The sequence below is a fragment of the Sebastes umbrosus genome, chromosome 19, assembly GCF_015220745.1.
Source record: "Sebastes umbrosus isolate fSebUmb1 chromosome 19, fSebUmb1.pri, whole genome shotgun sequence".
Classification (NCBI taxonomy): Eukaryota; Metazoa; Chordata; class Actinopteri; order Perciformes; family Sebastidae; genus Sebastes; species Sebastes umbrosus.
In genome coordinates, this window is record NC_051287.1 from 6,056,240 (window position 1) to 6,077,966 (window position 21,727).

At 39.1% G+C, this 21,727-nt stretch overlaps 2 protein-coding genes across 2 annotated transcripts in view; both read right to left on the bottom strand.

Annotated features, from left to right (window-relative positions):
• Window positions 1–547: 547 nt before the first annotated feature.
• LOC119478028 (very long-chain acyl-CoA synthetase) lies at window positions 548–8,740 on the bottom strand. The gene is made up of 10 exons (XM_037752417.1): window positions 8,051–8,740; window positions 5,365–5,568; window positions 4,608–4,766; window positions 3,526–3,650; window positions 2,542–2,736; window positions 2,274–2,364; window positions 1,984–2,182; window positions 1,668–1,765; window positions 1,448–1,578; window positions 548–1,369 (listed from the first exon to the last, which is right to left on the bottom strand). Exons 1-10 carry the CDS (start codon window positions 8,526–8,528, stop codon window positions 1,193–1,195), a joined length of 1,857 nt encoding a protein of 618 aa, XP_037608345.1. The 5' UTR covers window positions 8,529–8,740; the 3' UTR covers window positions 548–1,192.
• Window positions 8,741–12,602: 3,862 nt separating this feature from the next.
• The window catches only part of megf10 (multiple EGF-like-domains 10), a 36,566-nt gene continuing 27,441 nt past the window's right edge, over window positions 12,603–21,727 (bottom strand). Inside the window, exons 9-25 of the mRNA XM_037752414.1 lie at window positions 21,480–21,692; window positions 20,262–20,436; window positions 19,842–19,962; window positions 19,356–19,519; window positions 18,764–18,866; window positions 18,436–18,582; window positions 17,527–17,661; window positions 17,164–17,292; window positions 16,879–17,007; window positions 16,408–16,536; window positions 15,562–15,690; window positions 15,109–15,333; window positions 14,859–14,974; window positions 14,640–14,763; window positions 13,966–14,010; window positions 13,664–13,870; window positions 12,603–13,497 (exon numbers count right to left, since the gene is read on the bottom strand). Of these exons, the coding sequence (XP_037608342.1) occupies window positions 13,337–13,497; window positions 13,664–13,870; window positions 13,966–14,010; window positions 14,640–14,763; window positions 14,859–14,974; window positions 15,109–15,333; window positions 15,562–15,690; window positions 16,408–16,536; window positions 16,879–17,007; window positions 17,164–17,292; window positions 17,527–17,661; window positions 18,436–18,582; window positions 18,764–18,866; window positions 19,356–19,519; window positions 19,842–19,962; window positions 20,262–20,436; window positions 21,480–21,692 (2,452 nt within the window). The 3' untranslated portion in view covers window positions 12,603–13,336. The remainder of the gene's footprint in view (window positions 13,498–13,663; window positions 13,871–13,965; window positions 14,011–14,639; window positions 14,764–14,858; window positions 14,975–15,108; window positions 15,334–15,561; window positions 15,691–16,407; window positions 16,537–16,878; window positions 17,008–17,163; window positions 17,293–17,526; window positions 17,662–18,435; window positions 18,583–18,763; window positions 18,867–19,355; window positions 19,520–19,841; window positions 19,963–20,261; window positions 20,437–21,479; window positions 21,693–21,727) is intronic.

Genomic DNA, 21,727 nt, shown 5'->3' on the forward strand with positions numbered 1-21,727 from the left:
TTTTGTCTTATGAATATGAAATTTTCCAACAATAATAAATAATTGTATTATATATAGCATTTCCAATCTTATCTTGACTAAAATATATCATTACATCAAAAATATTTATTTCAACACTCATCTTAAGTTTCTTTTGTAGAAAGTTGATTAAATCCATCCATTCTTGTATGTATGCAGTGAAAGAAATAAATGGGAAATACTTTCTTTTTCATTTCCTAATGCAAGCTCTGATTGATCCAAATTTGGTGCGATAGTAGCCAGGGGGTTCCTCAACATGTGTGAAGAAACAGAATGTGAATATATTGATGCATTGAAGAAATACAGTTATACAAACACTTAAGTACAATAAATGATGATGAATGTATTCATTAACTCTCACAGCTTTGGCTTTGATTGTCCCAGTATCACCAATCAGGGTTTTCTGGATTGGTATGACTGTGCTGAATCCAGCAATATATGATATGTAACTGTAGCAGGTATTGGTCAGTGGTCTACATTAAGAAATGTATGATGTGTTCCAAACATGAAATGAGGATAAATGTCAATCTAGATACTTAAACATACACTTTTTAATGTTCTTTTGAGGCAACGATATGCAGGAGAGGATTCATATTTTACAGACATGAATCAAAATTTCACAGTCATACATTAGCCCACAGAAATTCACATGTCCAATAACAGTAGGCCTACATAAATAGGAACATGTTATCTTTTTTATTAGGAATGTTTACAGTGTTTTTACTGGTCTATCAACAAATATACAGAGATATTAAAATTCAACTGAATATTTAGTCAAACGATTGTACACACTTGGTGAAATATGAGTTGAAAGACAAATTTATATTGACATTTCCATTATAGGCCAGACATAACTGTACATGTCACTAGTGCTAAGTGCCATGCTGAGGTTAGTTTTTACAGTTGGACGGTTACCGTAGTGCCATCATCATGGAAACGCTCCCAGAAATTCATTCATCATTTCATTCATCAGACTTCTGCAAATATTAGATTTCCATTCATGAAAAGACAAACTAAACAAATCCAAAACTACAAACTAACGTCATTAAAAGTTCATTTTAAATGGTGTTAAAATATGAAATATTCCCATCCAAAACAATAAGGGGTAACACTTCATTTTACAGGTCCAGGATTATGACTCTCTGTATTCCTGCATTAACGTGTCCTATAACGTTTATAATTTCATGTTTCCAGACACAATGTCGTGATAAACACATACAGTCAAGTGAATATAGTCCTTCTGAGAGACGTCTAAGAAATACAGAGGATCCTGAGTGACGTCCGGATTAAAACCCTCCTGGACCAGCTTCACCTTCTGCTGCTTGAAGGTCTCCGTCACATCCAGAGAGCTCTGAAAACACAGGCGAACAATATAACTTTACACTTCAAAATGCATACGGCAGGTAAAATGAAGACCTGCGTGACTTACCTGTATTCTGAGAAACCACGGCCAGGCGTACGCAGGGAGCGTTTCTACTAAATGGTTGTAGAGTTTTGTTCCATTTAATTTGTGATCCTGTTTTAAGACGACAGCAGCCATTCCTGCCCGACCTTCATGTCCTGCATATACACATTGGAAAACAGTCACTATACAGTACAGTCAGTAAACAGTATTAGAAATCACAGTGTAACACTTAGACTCCACAGACCTGGTATGGTGACTCCGTAGATGTTGGCCTCCTGGATAAAATCAAGAAGACCTAAAACCTCTGACACCTCGGTGGTGGACACGTTCTCTCCTTTCCATCTGTAGGATACGAGGTTAGATGCAGTTAAAGCTGAAATAACTGATTTCTGTGGCCACTTGGGGGCTGAGGAAACAAGTTGTGAACACAACACTGACATCTCATCACTTTTTAAGTTGGCCAAGTTGGTGAACTTGTTTTCAAAAAGTTGCTTATTTACACATCCAGCAGTTATGTAGCAACATGTAAATGGACTGGCATTACAATATATTCACGGTACCTGAAGGTGTCTCCGATTCGGTCACGGAAGTAAAGAAAGTCCCTGTGATCGTGGAGCAGGAGGTCTCCAGTGTTGAAGTAGACATCCCCAGCTGCAAACACGCCCTTGAGCAGCTTCTTCTCAGACTGGACCTGGTTCCCAGCGTAGCCCAAGAACTGGTTCATAGCGGTCAGAGGAGCCACCAGGATCCCCGCCTCTCCTGTGCATCGAAACAGGAAGTGGACACATGAGCTTTTCCTCTCAGCTACGTAGAACAGACTTTCATGTTAAAGGACTTATGATCAATTTACCTATTTGTGCTCGCATGCATCTTCCAGAGTCTGTGCGGACCGGCTCGTATGTTTGTGGATCGTATCTCAGGAGCTCAAAGGGCATAGAAAGCTGAAAAAGAGGAAATTACAAGAGTTTATGAGCCAATGCTTTAGCAGCTACCGTCTGACTAATGGACTTCACTAGATCACTGGTTTTCGACACATTCAATTGCAAACAACACCGGTTAAGCCAGGAAGTGACCTTCAACATTATATCAATATTAGAATATCAGAATATATTCCTGACCTTGTTGAAATAGCTCGCCCTCCCAATTGGTCCGACTTCATCGGTGTAGTTGAGAAAGCCGATGCTGGCCTCAGTCAAGCCGTAACCCTCTCTGATCTTGATCTTACCGAAGCGTTTGACGAAATCCCTCCAAACATCTGATCTGAGACCACTTCCTGCCGCCAGCCGGACACTGTGAGTTCTCTCCTCCGGAACCTGGAGGCAGGATTAGAGTTGCATTAAGAAACAGCATTTCACTTTTTAAAGGAACAGTCCTACCTTTTGGGACGTGTTTATAGCTTCGCTTTGCACAAAGACTGGAAGCAGGGGGGGGAAACCGCTAGGAGATTTTAAAAGCATGCACGGTCACGGCCACCCTCTGTACTGTATACTGCATACTGTATACTGCATACTGTATGTAGTAGGTGGTTTCGAATGCAGCCTTTGTCTGCACAGCACAACAAAGTAGGAAATAACAATAATAAAACAACTTACAAATATTGGTAATTTGTAAATACCAATAAATTATTTTGTGAAATAAACAGCTTTTTAATTTATTTATTTCACTGATAGTTGTATTGTGTATTAAAAATCGGGCTGTCAATCGATTCAAATATTTAATCGCAAATTAATCACAAATTTTTTATCCATTCGTAGATTCGTCAAGTATTTAGTACTCTTATCAACATGGGAGTGGGCAAATATTTACACGACTACTCATTAAAATCGGTTGAGAAATGTAGACGTTATAATGCCTTTTATCCAGAAAAACGGCAGCTCACTTGTATAGGGTTACAGGCCAGTCTTGCCTGGTCCAATATGATGCCCACGTTGACGTATCGCTGAAGCGTCCAATGCGGCGTCTATGTACTGTATATATGTCTATGTCTAGCCCCTCTACTGATAATGCTCATCCAAAATGATTATAGTATCATTATCATTGGCTGCAATAAACACTGAAGCCTCTCGAAGAAAATGGCTTGTTTTAAACGTTGTCATTCTTACCGTGGGATGGTTGAACAGGTATCGACAGAGCTCTCCTATGTACTGCACCACCGTCACATTGTGTTTCACACAGTCCTTCCAGAACTGACTGGCAGAAAACTTCTTTTTTAACACGCACGTTGCACCTGTGATCCAAAGAAAGAGAAAGTAGAGAGAAGATGGCAGAGCAAATATTGCAAGTGCTAAAAAACTCTGATTTTCAATACATACTACATGTCTGACAATGTCAATTCAAACTATTTATAGCCTGAGCTGTAGTGAGAAATTTCCTCTTCATTGTTTCAATGTTTTCTCCTGGTATATGAGGAAGTGAGAATTCCTTGTAGGCCAATAAATCCGGATATCCGCCGTTATGTTGTGTTTCCTGCAACTGGACCTTATAATGTACTGAATATAAATGGCATAGGCATTGTGTTCACTGTGAATTATTCCACCGTACATTCACAGTAAATTACTGGCTACTAGTTGCATTACTTTCACAGTAAAGTACTGTATCGTGTTTACAGTAAGGTATTGTGAAATGACAGCTGTATACTGCGACCTCACAGTAGTTATGGCAGCATATTACTGTGATTTAGCAGTATGCTGCTGTAGACTTACTGTATTTAACTGTAACTTCACAGTAAATGTTTAGATTACTGTGATTTAGCAGTAGGCTGTTGTAGAATTACAGTGTAAACTTTACACTGTAAATTACTGGCTACTAGTTGCATTAATGGGACTCAGTAGCCAGTACTGTGCTGTGACTCTACATGTAAAAAACAGCTTTATCTGTTAACCCATCAATAACTTCAAACATTGAGGTTAATTTCAAATAAACACAAAAATATGATCAATTTTACACATTTTTTTAACATGTAGAGAAACCTCTCAGTAGCTTGCAGTAATCACAGCCGTAATAGCCATGACTTGCATTATTTTCACAATAAAAGTATGAATATTATATTGTGAATATAACAGTTAAAGGCCTGTGATGTAATTATAATGTCATTTATTGTGAATTATTACAGTTGCATCTTGTGAAATCCTGGTAATAATTTACAGGGTATGTTTGTCATGGAGTACTGTACAGCTGTTCTTACCGAGGTGTATGCATCCTCCGATCCCTAACAGGGAGGCAGACATGTGGTAAAGAGGAAGAGTGATGTAGATGATGTCATCAGATGTGGCGCCAGACATTTGAAAGAACGCCATACTCATGATGGCTTTCAGGTGACCGACACGGGCTGCCTTGGAGAGACCTGGAAGAGAATGACACCTGAAAAATGACTTAACTTGAAAAATTACATTTTAAATTGACATTAAAATAGATGTTAGAAAGGTAATTATGACCTGTTTAACTACCTAACACTAGCTCTAAGCAGCTTATAATACATCATTAAAATTACTGACGCTAAGAGTTTTTTAATCAAAGCAAATATGTAAATAACAATAAAATAATTTCTTTCTTAATCATTTTAATTGTGTTTTTTATGCACTATAGATGACAATAATAAAGTGGAGTACAGGGTAACACTTCAATTTACAGACACTTCTGATCAGGCACAAATATCACCATTGTATGACTGATAATAAAGTAATTTTTGATAAATTTTGAGGTAAATATTGGGGTAATTGTGCAGTAATTTCAAAGAAATTTCAAATAGGTTACTTACTAATTATCACCTAATTACCATGAAATATGCAGACCTGTAAAATGAAGTGTTACCCAGTACGGTACTGTGTACAGTGTCTCTACTAGAGCAGTGTAGATGTGATATCTTGGCGCCGTGTACGGTGTCCGGCCATCTGCAGGTTAATATGTAATAACTGAATAATACAATGCTCGTGCAGCAGTACCTGTAGTTCCCGAAGTAAAAATGAAGAGAAAGTTCGACATGATGTCGACTTTAGGAAGGTCACTTAAGGTTTCTCCGGACATGTGTTCCACTTTATCTAGTAAACTGCTAAAATCCTCAGAGGGTGAGGTGTGATCCACCACCCACACCGCCATGTTGTCCTTCTTCAGATCCGGCAACACCTCCTCCACCAAACGCACCAAATCTGGATAAAACAGACATATAATGGGATATAGTAAACAAACATACACAATATGGTCATTTTAGAGGACGTTTGTGGTGTTGTGTCAGACTGAATTATACTCTATAAGCTGTTATTTTGTCCTGCCCTACATACAGATATGTGTGTATTCAACATTACACCTTCCATGATACTTTACAGACCACGACTCTGACAGAATTTAGGTAAAAAGTCAATATATTCCTTTTGATTCAGGGCTCCAAACCATTCAAATACATGAGTGTGCTTACTGAGAGGTCACGGCATGGTACTTTGCTCTCTCTCTGTGTCAACTATCAGTATCACTGATAGCCTTTTACATGTTATTAACTGCCATCGGAGGGCCTGTCTTGAAAAATATGAACTTTTACTGCACAATAAATGACAGATTGCATTGTTACAGCAGCTATATTCTCCAGATAACCCACTGATCTTACTGGACTCATTACATTCACTGTAATTAGACTTTCTCTTACCATTCTGCTGACATGGTGTGAATACAAGAAAAGGGCCAATTGGGCAAAAGCAAAAAGCAAAAAGTGAAGTCCTTTGGTAAATTTGAATTTAACTATGAAAGTTGTCTTTTTAATGTATTTGTGAATAATTTATAAGACCATCAATAAGCTATACATGAGATCTAATGATATTTTCATGAATTGGTGTGGGTCTCTTAAATATTTATTTGTTAAAAAGAAAGTGAAGAAGTATATATATATATATACGACACAATATTCAGGTAAAATAGGCCAATATAAAAAGAAGGCAATACAGTAATTTCAGCTGAAATCATTTTAATTTTAGGCCCCAAATCTTTCTTTGTCCAGGATGGCATCCTGCTGGAGCCATCCTGTGTATTATAATAATAATAATAATAACAACAACAGATTTTTTTAATGTGTATTTTATCATGTAAATTGCACCCTTTCCCATTCTGTTGGTAGAAAACTGTGTCCATAATTTTTTGAAATGCCTTAAAAAAATATTTATTATTATGTCTCAGAGTTTCATAAATCAAAGCACAGTGAGCAGGATTGATAAGAGAAAACTTTGAGGAAAATAAAACATGCAATAATACCCTTTTACATTATACAGCATGTAAACATGTTCTAGTAGAAACATAAAATACAAGTATGAACCTGAAAATGAGCAAAATATGGGACCTTTAAATAATAAATTAGATGAATTGTAATGTAAAAAAAAAAAGAAAAAGAAGGAATGCAGTAAAAACTGTATTTCAGAGAAAAATTGAATTCCAATCTGATATTTATATATATTTGTATTAAAAGTGTATTGAAGTACTTTCAATAACAAAGAAACTATCAACTACTCAAAATCTGGGAACCCCAAATTAGGCCCCAAATCTTTCTTTATCCGGCCCTGCTGGAGGCATCCTGTGTATTGTAATAATAATTACAACTTTTTAGTGTGTCTTATCATGTAAATTGCACCTTTTCCCATTTCTGTAGGTAGAAAACTGTTTCCATGATTATTTGAAATGCCTAAAAATATATTATTATGTCTCGAGCATTAAAAAGAAATGTAATAAAAACTGTATTTCAGAGAAAAATGTACAATTACAATTTACAATTTACATTGTAGCCTACATCTATACTTTCAATAACAAAGAAACTATCCTGAACAGTGTGCTGCTCAAAATCTGGGAACCCCAATTTTAGGCCCCAAATTTTTCTTTGTCCGGCCCTGCTGGAGCCATCCTGTGTATTATCATAATAATAACGACAACAGATTTTTTTAGTGTATCTTATGTAAATTGCACCCTTTCCCATTCTGTGGGTAGAAAACTGTGTCCATAATTATTTGAAATGCCTTAAAAAAATATTTATTATTATGTCTCATAGAGTTTCATAAATTCAAATTCTGGGAACCCCAATTTTAGACCCCAAATCTTTCTTTGTCCGGCCCTGCTGGAGCCATCCTGTGTATTATAGCCTCCTGTGTGTATTATAATAACAACTTTTTAGTATCTTATTATGTAAATTGCACCCTTTCCCATTTCTGTTGGTAGAAAACGGTGTCCATGACTATTTGAAATGCCTAAAAATATATCATTATGTCTCGAGCATAAAAAAGAAATGCAGTAAAAACTGTATTTCAGAGAAAAATTTACAATTGCAATTTACAATTTACATTGTAGCCTACATCTATACTTTAAAAAACAAAGAACCTAGCCGGAACAGTGTGCTGCTCAAAATCTGGGAACCCCAATTTTAGGCCCCAAATTTTTCTTTGTCCGGCCCTGCTGGAGCCATCCTGTGTATTATCATAATAAAAACAACAACAGATTTGTTTAGTGTGTATCTTATGTAAATTGCACCCTTTCCCATTCTGTGGGTAGAAAACTGTGTCCATAATTATTAAAAAAAATAAAATAATAATAATATTATTTCTCATAACTCAAATCACAGTGAGCAGGATTGAAACTATGAGAAAAATAAAACAATCCTACCTTTGCCTACAAGCAGCGTCCTGGCTCCACAGCTGTGGAAGCAGTGCAGCAGAGATTTGGCTTTAATGTTGACGTTGAGAAAAGCGACCTCGCAGCCCAGTTTGCACAGAGCCAACCACACACAGATGAAGTCCGGCTCGTTGAGCATCAACAGGGCGACAATGTCTCCTTGTTTCAGAGAACCGTCCGCTCTGAACGCGTTGGCCATCCGGTTACTTCTCCGGTCCACATCCCGGTAGGTCAGCCTCTGGTTCTCGTAGATGATGAAGAGTTTGTTGGGGCTCTTCCTCGCCTGGTGGAGGAAACAGTCGAGGTATGTGATGACTCCTCGCTGCATACGAGCCTGCAGAGTCTTCCTGTAGCTCTGGAGCCTCCAGTAGTAACTCAGATCCAGCCAGAAGAAAGGATAAGAGATCCTCTGGTAGAGGAGAAGAGCCAGGAGTCCTGCTAAAACACTGCTTAACACCACAGCTATCATCTTTAACAACAACACACCACACCTTCTCCTACCTCTCTCTCTGCAAGACTCCCTAAGCTTTAAATAACAGGAAACCTGCAGTCAGGCTGGTGGTCTGCTCATTATTATGCAGTTTCTCAGTGACAGCCAATGAGCTCTACTGAGGTCAAACCAGCCTCCACCTCGACAAAAACACACTAGTCAAACTCAAAGTAGTACTTACTGGCCCCCACTTTGTTTCACGGTGCGCGTCTTAGACGTTATTACGGTAAAGAGCGTTCTGACTGACTGATTTCAAAATAAAAGCGGCGTTACAACTTGAATGGCAATTTCAAAGTTTTTTTTCTTTTTCAAAGTTAGTCTGTCTGTCTGTCATAAATAAATAAATAAATACATAAATAAATAAATAAATAAATAAATAAATAAATAAATAAATAAATAAATTAATATATAAATAAATAAATAAATTAATACATAAATAAATACATAAATAATTGAATAAATTTCACAGTGACAGCCAATGAGCTCTACTGAGGTCAAACCAGCCTCCACTTAAAAAAAACCCCCACAAACTCAAAGTAGTACTTACTGGTCATGTAATGTGTTATACTGGCCCCCAATGTTGTTTCAAGGTGCGTGTTATAGACGTTATTACGGTAAAAAGCGTATTGATTTCAAAATAAAAGCGACGTTCCGGTGAACAGTGATAGGTAAATTACAATTTAACGTCCATTTAAAGTTGGTCTGTCTGTCGTAAATAAATAAATGAATAAATGAATAAATAAATAAATAAATAAATAAATAAATAAATAAATAAATAAATATACATACCTAAATAAATAAAAAATACACACCTAAATAAGTAAATCAAAAATCAAAAAGTATTAAAGTGGCAGTAGGCAGTATATTTTTGTCATCATTGGGCAAAAATTCAGAGGGACATGATTTTTTTTCAGGTTACCTGTTTCATGTACTACTGTCACGATATAGCGACCGTTTTATAAAAATAACTTTTTTAAATCATATTTGCTCCAATCTCGCCTACTTCAGCTTTAAAGGTCTCATATCCTACTCATTTTCAGGTTCATACTTGTATTGTGTGTTTCTACTAGAACATGTTTACTTGCTGTAATGTTTAAAAAAACAACTTTATTTTCCTCATACCCTCTGTCTGAAACACGTTTTAGTACATTTCAATGGAATTGCAACAGAATTGCAACAGAACTGCATTGCTAGGAAACAGCTTGGTCAATGTCTACTTCCTGTCAGCTGATGTTATTCATATAAACTGAAACATGAAATGAACTGGAGGCACATTTAGAATGCCTTAAATGCAGAACAACATCAGCCCAAGTACACGTCCCTGCGGCATGTCATATAACTGCATGTCATAACTGCATGAACTATAGGCTGGCCATTTTAAAGATGAACATAATAGGTAATATTTAGTGCTGAACAGAAATCAAAATGTCAAAATAAAGTGCTCACAATCTCCACAAGACACCAAACTATTCCATCATATTATGTCATTTTATTCCAAAGCATTTACACAAACAGCACTATAATGAAAAATAAAAAACAAAACAAAAAGCGTAACAGAATCCCATTGTGGCGACGTCAAAATCATTGTCAAGTTATTCATGTGCAAAGGATTCTTCTTCTGGTGCTTGAGGATTAAAGAACCAATTAAGAGTCAAGATCTTGAGGAACTCTCATGCATTCCTTTCAGAGTAGACATCTTTAAAATACACACTACTCTGGAGGACCAGAAAGGGAAATATCACAAAAGAAATGCCGTATCTGTAGAGGAGAGTGTCAAGTTTCCCAGTTGTCATAACATCGTTGTATCAGTGCTAAACCAAAATGTGTTTTCAATTTCGGACATAAGACGCTGGGTGATGTTAGTATTTTTACAGAACCGATCATACTATGCACATTATATTACAAACATTTCAAAATAGCTTAAGACTGTTTGCTATTTTAGGCAATTCAGAATACAGGGAGGATTAATAATGTCAATTTTTCCTGTCATAATTATCCTTTCAAAAAAGCCAAAGTCCAGCTTAAGCTTGCACTCCATTAGATATGTTAAACTGTACAGTAATAAAGATTAGCAACCGTGTTATTATAGGTCTTATTGTAGAGATGACTGCGTTAATTTGGTGATATGAAGATGTTTACTTGAAGAAGAAAAGATGAAGACGTAATGATTGTGAAATATGGGTCACTGATGGAAACTCGTGAATTGCAGTAAAAGATGGCATATTGCCTGTCCCACATTAACGATGAAGCGTGTCTCGCTTTTGCATTTTTGATGCTATATATATACGAAACATCCCAGTTTGTACAATGCAGTGGAAACAAAATTAATAACCAAAGTTTACAAGGTTCAGGTTCCTGCAGTGGAAAAGGGCTTCAAGTGCCTCCTGACAGCCTGGTCTCACTCCCAGGGCGTCAAATACGGACGCTTTGGCAGTCTGGTCTTGATACCGACACCCCTTAGCGTCTGTATGAGACGCACCAGGCTTTCAACTAACTCCAATCTAAACACATCTGTGTCATTAGTTGACAGTCAGTGCGACTGATGTATTAAAGTGGCAGTAGGCAGTACATTTTTGGCATCATTGGGCAAGAATTCCATAATAACCTTTCAGTATATTGTAATTGTAGTGTTCTGAGAGATAACTAGACTTCTGCACCTCCTCATGGCTCTGTTTTCAGGCTTTTAAAAAATCTAGTTTTAAAAAAACAGCGGACCTCAGATCAGCTCTTACTGCTTTTTTTCCTCCGGTCTGTGAAATCTTGCAGATGCTGTTAGGAGCACCAGAGGACACAGAGGAACATGATTTTTTTCAGGTTACCTGTTTTTAATAATAACTTTTTTTTTAATAATATTTGCTCCAATCTCGTCTACTTCAGCTTTAAGAGCGAGAAAGTCCGCTAACGGTGGGACGGAGCAATGGTGGAGGGGTCAATCAACCTCAGGACTTTCACTCGGGCTCATCCACTCACTGGTTGGATTCCTACATTTGCTGCCATCTAGTGGTGGACATTTTCACCACGCTGCACGCTTCGTCTCCTTTTACACAGAACTTTAAATAATGTTTTTTTTTAATAACACTCCATTCATTCATAAAACCACGTTATTTAGCACATCAACACAATGAGCAAACAAACAAAAAAAAGAATGTATCATGAAAAATATCAGGATATAGGGAAATTGTGATGAGCATTTTATATATGGTAACCAAATCATTCAGTGATTCTGTCTTTTTTCTGTCATTTGAAGTGTTTGTTTTCAGAAAATTCAAGATTAATTTCAGTGTAGCATCCCAGTAGGTAGGCCAGGACAAGTGCTTGAAAATTGGGACTCTTATGGATGTTCTTATTGTCTTGATTCTGCCCTCATTGTGATTGGATGTTGCTGATATGCAAGGCTGTCAACAATCATGGTGCACCCAGAACAAGTAATGATTACTGAGCATTATGTATGACTGATATGATATTCAACGAATATTGTTGCGAGGCTCAGCTCGGAACATCTTGGATTAAAACAAGTCGCAGCGCTTTGAACTAACGCTGATAAAAAATAGTATTTAAAATGGAACTTGTACCTTTGGTTAACTTGAAATGTACTAATCCAACACTGACTCTATTCCAACATCAAAAACACGGTCAGCTGCTTGACTCTACTACTCTTCCTCATGAAACACAAACATCTAATCTTTGATATAATTGCTAATATTCCATCAAATTAGCCATTTTTCTAATACTGTTGTTACAAAAATAGAGATTTGATTGGTATTGAATGTTATACACAAACATCATAAAAGGCTTCAGTATGCTTGAAACGAAGTACTCCGATCATTTAACAGCATCTGAAACCACCTTTGGGATGGGGTTGCGTCCGAGAATCTCCGTACCTTTCCGAATAATCCAACAATCACGCCCACTTTTATGCAGCAAGGTGTAGCCAAGCCAGGAAGAGCGCCGGTCGTTGATGCCAATTTTCGTAGTGGCCAAACGGCGGTACTACAACTTTTGTGTCTGTCACGTGACGCCATTGGGCCCAAAAATACTTTTCCCCATAGACTTACATTGGGAAAGAGACATCTGTAACTCAGCAGATAATTTTTTTGCGGCTGTGACCCCGTGACCGAGCCATGTGACCGAGCAGACGCTACTGCGCCTGCTCCCATGGGCCCACTGGATGCGGAAGATCGCCACAAGATCCGGGTACCATTTTGGTGCCACTGAGCAACTTTCATAGGAATGAACGGGGCCCCGCCTCCAACGCTGTATCCAGTTCTCTTTATACATCCATGGGTGGGTGTAGCCAGGTGTTGCGGAGGTATGGAAAGGTGCAACACCACAAATGCTTTGTCGCCTTATCGCCGTTTGTACGATTTGTCGCGTCAAGACTACAAGACACGCAAAAAGAGTTCTTGGAGAGAGAGATCGGGGGGAGGCAGTCAGAAGGAGGCTTTATGCCGTCAGCAGTCGTCGGCACAACACATGATACAAACTGCTTCGTTCAAAGCATACTCAGACCTCACCTCCCAGACATGTGGAATGACCTACGAAGGCTTCATCGCAGTTTACAAAATTGCTGTAAAAAATAACAGCTATACCTCAAAAACTAACCTCCAAACTCTTCACTTTTGTTCAGAGAGAAGTTACATAAGATACATAATTACAATGATAAAAGTTTAACAGCGACGAAACAAGTGAAAGCATGTTGGTGGGTATAAAGTGTGCCTGTTCGTGGAACAGCCAGAGCTGCAGACTGGAGGTGAGACATCTGGTCTCCGTACTGAGTCTCTCTGCCATCATTCACTGTCTAGCTCCTTGTGCTCCGGGGACGGACTCTCTCTGGCTGGCAGGAGGTCGTAGTGACAGGGGATGTGGCTGTTTTTTGGTAGATCGTACGGATCTTGACCAAACTGTGCGTTGCTGTCTCCGGTCAGCAGGATGGTACTTACAGTCGGCTCTGAAATCAAACACAGGCGAGTTGGCAGTTGCAGGAAGAATAAAAATGTGTAATCTGCGATAAAGCGCTATATAAATACAGTTAACTTTACTACTATGTAGTTAATGCGATTGAAGCTTACTTCTCTATAAAGCACTCACAATGACAACAAACAAATTTCACTCACCAACTTCATAGACGTTCCGGTTATTGGTGGGGCTTTCGTTGCTGATCTCGGCGTATGGTGAATCCCGTCTGGCCGGCGACTTCATCTCCACGTAGCCACACTCTGTGTTTTTGGCCGTCAGCGGTGGGAGGTCCTTTATGGTGGCATATGGGTTTTCAGAGCTGTTGAGGGAACAGGAGCTGGCGTGATAGAGCGTGCCCTTCAGATCTGGGTGACACGGACAGAGGAGGCCAGTGAGAGGATGAATTCCAGCGTTATAAACTGAACAGTTCAGGATTTCTTTGTAAAACTGCAGGACCTACCTCGTAGAGATTTCCCCATGTACCTCCTGTCGACTCCGTAGGCTCCTATTGTGAGGAAAAATGGAAATGACGAAGGTCAGTAAATGGTGGAAGCAAAAGTTATGTGATATGGTGCCTTCAAATAGGGTTGTGTTTACTGTGTTTACTGTGTTTACGAGATGAGCCCATATGAACACCCCTCCCTCTTGTCGTATTCACAACCTCGTAAGTGTTTTTTTTGCCTAAACCTAAAGAAATTGTAGTTTTGTTGCCTAAACCTAAAGAAGTTGTAGTTTTGTTGCCCAAATCCTAAAGAAATTGTAATTTTGTTGCCTAAACCTAACTGTTTTTTGTCTAAACCTAAAAAAGTTGCCTAAAGCTAAAGCCTTTTTTTATGTGTTCAAAACGTAACGTTTCATGCAGTTTTACAACATGTTAGAACGTGTTGTTTTTGAGTTTCACTTTCACTTTTACAACATAGTAGGCCCCTAATGACCCACATCTATGGTGCTTATAGCGACTGATAACGCCTATTTAATGGTCTGATAACAGTTGAATCGGATCGGGTTGGTGGGTAATACTCTCCCTCAATCACGAGCACACATCGCCCACTGAGCCAACAATACACAAAGATACCAACTTACAGCATTAATGTTGATATTTATGAGTACACTATAATGTATTCCATGTCTCACCCAGTTCATTGAAGCAGTCTTCTTGTTTCCAGCCTGCAGGCAGTGTGCTGGTGTGCTCAGATAGAGGAGCCCTTTTTCTGTGATCTCCATTCTTCAAGTTCACAAACAGCTGGTTGCTTTTGGCCTGAACAATTAAAGTTAAAGGGACAAACATCAGTTAGGATATTAATTAATAGACACATTCCTTATGAAACAACTATACAGTCTCAAAGTCCATACCTTTCCATATGGACCACTGTTAACATGTGGCGGGCCGACACACTGGGTCAGAGTGTGGTAACTGGGGTTGGAGAAGTAGTTGCTGGGGTGGGACTCGCACGCTGGAGGGTGAGCATCTGAAAAAATGACAAGAACTCTTACTTCTTGACGCGTTACCGCCATCAACTGTCAACCGGTTGAACCGTGTTTTATAATAATAATAATAATAATAAGCACTAAGTACATTACAGCATGTCAACCTGTAACGTACCTGTGATGGTGTAGTCAGCAGTGACCCTCATAGCAGGAGTGTAGGTCACAGCCGGCATGGTGGGCTCTTTGCCCTTTTGCTTCTTCCTGTAGATGATGAAGAGGAGGAGGAGGAAGAGCACCAGGAGGACCAGGACGATGATTCCTGCGATGGCTCCGATCTGATAGGTGTCCACGTGCATGGCTGCGCTGGTCAAACTGTTGAGGCTGCCCACCACGACACCAGCTGCAGACAGGATGTAGAACCAGAGATAAAGGCTGTTTGGTCCAGATAAACATTAGTCCATTTTTCAAAATAAAACGTGACAAAGTTTCGATCAAAAGGAGATAACTGTCGATAATCAGACAACCAAGGGACTCTGATTACAGTAACTGTCACATCTGAGAACTGGCTATGGACAACAGGCATTTTGATCTGTTTTCTTCATTAACATGATGCTATATTGATTGATACCTTGGTCACAGCGAGGTCCCTTCCAGCCAGGGTTGCAGTAACATGTACCAGTCATGTGATCACATGTGGAGTTATTCAGACAGTCACAGACCTGACGGCAGCCATAACCATACGAACCATGAGGACACTCTGGAAAAATAATAATATAATTCAACTTAAGGATAACCCAACCCCTAATGACAAAACAACAGTACTCTGCTGGAAACAATAACAAAGTTAAATTATATATATACTTCAGAAAGTACTCCCATAAATACAATAATAATATAATAATAGATTCAATAGCTAATGAAAATGTTAAATCATGGAAGTTATATATATATTCTTTTATTCTTTCTTCCTTTCATTTATATAAATGAAAGAAAGAATAAAAGTGAAAAATGAAAGGAAGAAAGAGAAAGAAAGAATAAAACACAAAAAAAAGAAAAAGACAAAAAGAAAGAAAGAATGAAAGAAAGAAAGAGAAAGACAGAATGAAAAAGAAAAAAGAAAGAGAAGGAAAGAATAAATCACAAAAAAGAAAGAAAGAAAGAAGGAAAGAGAAGAAAGAAAGAAAAAGAAAGAGATAGAAAGAATGAAATAAAAAAGAAGGAAAGAGAAAAAAGAAAGAAAGAAAAGGAGAAAGAAGAAAGAAAAAGAAAGAATGAAAGACAAAAAATAAAGAGAAAGAAACAATAAAACACACACAAGAAAGAAAGAAAGAAGAAAGAAAAAAAAGGAAAAAAGAAAAAAGAAAGAGAAAATATAAAGAATGAAAGAAAGAAAGAGAAAGAAAGAGAGAAAGAAAGAAATAAATAAAGAAAGAAAGAAAGAAAGAAAGAAAGAGACAGACAGGATGTGACCTACTTTGTTCACAGTGTCGTCCCATGAAGCCGGTGCGACAGGTGCACTGTCCAGAGATGTGATCACAGTCGGCTCCGTTCCTACACTGACACGTCTGGAAACAGTCTTTCCCATAGTAACCTAACGGACAGCCTGCAGGGAGGAATCACACATCACATGATATACCTTCAAAACGCTTCATTTATAAAATATACAGCACAGACTTTATTGTTGTTTTGTCTCTCTTTGTTGTTATTTTGTGTCTCTTCTGTGTTTTGCATCTCTTTGTGGTCAGTTTGTGTCTCTTTCTGGTTGTTTTGTCCCTTTTCGTAGGTGTTGTGAGTCTCTTTGGGGTCACTTTGAGTGTCTTTGTAATTGTTTTGTGTCTCTTTGTAGTCGTTTTATGTTTCTTTGGTCATTTTAAGTCTCTTCATGGTTGGTATGTGTCTCTTTGAGTGACATTTTGTAGGTGAAAACTGAAGATCTGTTACTGACGCTGTGTGCAGTAGAGGCCGGTCCATCCTGGTGTACACTTGCATTCCCCATCGTAAGCGCTGCAGTAGGCTCCGTTGTGACAGTTACATGTGTGGATGCAGTTGGGTCCCCACTGGCCAGGCGGACATGCTGAAACACAGAGACGACAACATGTAAGTGAGTATAATCTTTAGTCATATAACAAAAAATCCTTTCTAAGTCACTTTTTTTTACATCATGAAACAAGTGCTTTACAGGATAGCATCATTATAAAACATCATTGATAATTTTATTGAGTGAACGCACGCTGGGAGCAGTCGCTGCCGATCCATCCTGGATAACACTGACAGGAGCCATCGATGGGGTTACAGGTGCCGTTGTTGGTGCAGCTGCAGCTCCATGCGCACTCCTTCCCAAAGCGACCACTGGGACACACTGCACACAAGACATGTGTGAGTGTTATTCAACCACATTTTTGCTAGAAGTACTTGTTGAATAGTTTGATTTTTTACGGGGAAATTCTATCATAACACAACGAGACTTCTTCGAGTAGCACTTCTAATACCAACAGGAAGCTGTAACCACTATCAGCCTTTAAAAACCCCCTTTAGGTTGAGCCTTGTAGCTTTAGTAACACAGTAGAAACTAGTGTGCTGCAGGATAACTCACCCTCGTTGCACAGGGCCCCCTTGAAGCCCGGCAGACAGTCACACTGTCCTGTGATGTGATGACACGGTCCGATACTGTGGACACACTGTGGACACGTCTGACTGCAGCGGTGACCAAAGTAACCTGGAGAGCAGACTGCAGGCGAACGCAGAGAAACACAAAGATGAGTTCATTTAATCTGCACGTAAATTAAATAAATTTTTTTTTAAGGTAACTGCTAATTATGCAATCAACAACAGGGATTGTTTTTTTGCGCAGCCCAGTCGCCAGAATAAAACGTTGGCATTGTACGTTTCTGCAAACCACAGATGTGTTGAATCTCGACGTTTCTAAACATAAAGTAGTTGTAGTTTTGTTGCGTTAACCTAACTGTTTTTTTTGTTTCCTAAACCTATAGAAGTTGTAGTTTTGTTGCCTAAACCTAAAAAAGTTGTAGTTTTATTGCCTAAACCTAAAGAAGCTGTAGTTTTATTGCCTAAACCTAAAGAAGTTGTAGTTTTGTTGCCTAAACCTAAAAAAGTTGTAGTTTTATTGCCTAAACCTAAAGAAGTTGTAGTTTTGTTGCATAAACCTAAAGAAGTTGTAGTTTTGTTACCTAAATCTCAAAAAACCTTTTTGTTTGTGTTCAACAGAGGATTTTCATTCAGTTTTACATGTTAGAATGTGTTGCTTCTAAGTTTCACTTTCACTTTTACAACATAGTATGTGTAGTAGGCCCCTACTGACCCACATCTATGGTGCTTATAGCGACTGAAAACACCTATTTAATGGCCTGATAACAGTCGAATCGGGTGCACTACTCATGTTTCTGATTAATTTTTAGTGATGTAACCATGTTCAACGTTATTATCACTATATATGAATGGATGTGTGATGATCTTGCAGTGCATGTGGTACAGTAGGTCTTACTCCTCTGACAGGTGGTGCCTCTGAATCCTGGAGCACACTCACAGGTTCCTTCATCTGGAGAGCAGGACGCTCCGTTCTTACAGTTACAGTGGAGGGAGCAGTTCGGGCCCCAGCGGCCCTCTGCACACACACTGTCACAGTGGATACATACACACACACACACACACACACACACACACACACACACACACACACACACACACACACACACACACACACACAAATACCTTTTAGTGTATATATTTCTGGTATACTGTAGTGCTCAGATCTTTCTACAGACTATGCATGGACAAATCAGCCATGAGAATTATTAATTATTAGGTCTTACCTGTCCATCCAGCCAGACAGCGGCAGTGACCAGTAGAGTGGTGACATCCATCAGCATGACTGCAGTCACAGCGTTCCTTACAGTCCAGACCATAGGTGCCATCCTGAGGAGGACGGGCAATAACCATCACAGTTATGTACTTCATTAACAAGTCCATCACAGTTAGTCTTTAGAGAGAAACTTGTCAAAAAAATCCTATTTTACTTCCACGGATTCATATGTTCTAACGGGGTGCTTCATATAATTAAAAATGTACAGTGTGAGATCAATTATACAGTGGAGTAATGTCAAAACTTTGTGATTCAGACTAAAGCAGTGATTAATGATTATTGATTAATGATTAAATAAATAAATAAATAAATAAATAAATAAATAAATAAATAAATAAATAGAGAGATATAGAGATAAATAAAAAATAAATAAATAGAAAAATAAATAAATAGATAGATAAATAAATAAATAAATAAATAAATAAAAATAAATAAATTATAAATAGAGAGATAAATAAATAAATAGATAAAAAAAATAAAAATAAAACAACAAAAATAAAAATAAATAGATATTTGTGCTGGGAGCATCCGTGTCCTCTCACCTGGCAGTGGTGATTACACCTGTCTCCTCTCCAGCCTGGAGCACAGGTACAGTAACCATCCAGGGCGTTACACGCACCTCCGTTCCCACACAGGCAGGTGAGGTTACAGCCCAGACCCCAGGTACCACTGGGGCAGTTGATGGAGCAGTCCACTCCATGCCACCCTGATGAAGCAACGTCAAACACACACGTATACTTTTACTCTCTCCATTAACAGTTAGCTCACATCTCAACCATCCAGATTAACAGAAGAGTCTCTCTGAAATAATGCTGACAGTAAAATGATCCCCTCCTCTTCTCCACGTCCCTCTCTTTCCTCCTCCCTCTCCTCTTCTCTCTCATCCTCCTCCCTCTTCTCCTCTCTCTCATCCTCCCCCTCCTCCCACTCTTCCTCCCACTCATACTCCCTCTCCTCTTCTCTCTCCTCCTCTCTCCTCCTCCCTCTCCTCCTCTTCCCTCTCCTCCTCCTCGTCCCCCTCAGCTCACCTGGTTTACAGGAGCAGGATCCATCGACAGGTGAACACTGAGCTCTGTTCTTACAGTCACATCTGGAGGAGCAGTCCACTCCATGAGTTCCTGCTGGACAGGCGACGGTACAGTTGGGACCCTGAGGAGATCAATACAGTCGCTCAATAGTTAGAACTGGCAGTGAGGATATCACACATCCTTTAAGTGTACAGCTCGGTCATGGACAGCACTGAAGAGACGTGATCATGATCATCTTGCTATAGTTCTAACCATCGCCACTAGATGTCACCAAAGAGCTGTATGGACAAATCCCAAATTTGCCTAAAGAGCTTTGAGCCAGATGATGAGCCTGCAACCACACACTATATCACACATACTGCACATGATATATGACCTTAAGCATTCACTGACATTCTGTGATGATAGAAATGGGTTTACCGTGAAGCCCGGAGCACAGACACACTCTCCAGTCACACTTTGGCAGTCGGCACCGTTCTGGCACTGGCACACCTGCTGGCAGGACTCGCCATAAAATCCTGGGGTACACGTCTCGTTGCAGTAGAGGCCGGACCAGCCGGGCTGACACGTACACTCCCCTGACATCGGGTGGCAGCTGTGTGACAAGAGAGGAACATAATAGTCACATTGTTGTACTTCATTCTTGTTTAGTTTTGTGCTGTTTATCTGGGACATTGTTCAGATTCAGAGCATGAAACAAAAACGTACAGCCACAGAGACTAGAGTTCTGCAAGGGCCTAAAATCAAGAGCAGAAACGTACCCACATCTCTAAGACTCGACTGAACCCGGCTGCCAAATTTGAGAACAGGACTGGCTCTAAAAATTTATTAATTTAATTAAAATCATAAAAGTAGTTGAAATAATCTTTTAAAACAGATTTTAAACCCCGTTACATATTTTTAAACCCTTAAAACTGGTAAAACATGGTTAAGATAGTGGACATTTTGCTTCAAAATTCTGCCAAACAAAAAAACTAAAATCATATTCAGGGTTTTTTTTAAATTGCAAGATGACAAACTGCAGGTTGATGTTATTTAATTAAAATCATAAAAGTATTTGAAATAACATTTTAGATTTGATTTTTGAACCCATAAACCTGCTAAAACAAACTTTCATGAAATGAAAACACACTGTGAAAGGGTTAAAGTTCTAATTCAAAACATGGACCGGACAGACCGTGGTAGCGACCTGTCATTCACAAGGTAGCCCCGCCCTAAAGCATCCCCTGCTTTATGGTCTATTTGACTCTAAATGGGACCATAATTTACTAAATGAACATCATGCTGTATTGAAGAAGACTTGAAACTAGCTGATTGAGACCATAAACTCATGTTTACAATGTTTACTGAGGTAATGAATCAAGTGAGAAGCATAGACTTTGTGTTTGACTGACAGCTGGCCCACCTGCCACAACGCTGCCATTGAGGAGCAGCAGAACAGCTGCTCCCTGCGGACACATGCAGCCGCCAGCTGTGCCAGCCTAACTGATCACGACTACTGGCCCACAACAGCTGTTTTGAACACTAAGAGTGAGGAATATTTTAAGCAACTGACCTACGACATTTTATTTTTCAAGATGTTTCAATTTGGGAACATTAAATCTCCTATATGCAGGACACAGTTTGAACACTGCGTACCTGCGTGTGTTCCTGGCGTAGCATGGACACTTCCTGTCACACCGGAGGCCGTAGTGTCCTTCAGGACACAGTCGGATGTCACATGTCTCCCCCGTGTATCCCGGCTCGCACAGACACATCCCGTTGGTGTGGTAGCACTTGCCGTTGTTCTTACAGCGGCACGTCTTTGCACAGCCGGCGCCATAAGTCCCAACTGGACACTCGTCCTGACACCTGTTCACAACGAGAGACACAGTGATGTCCACGGG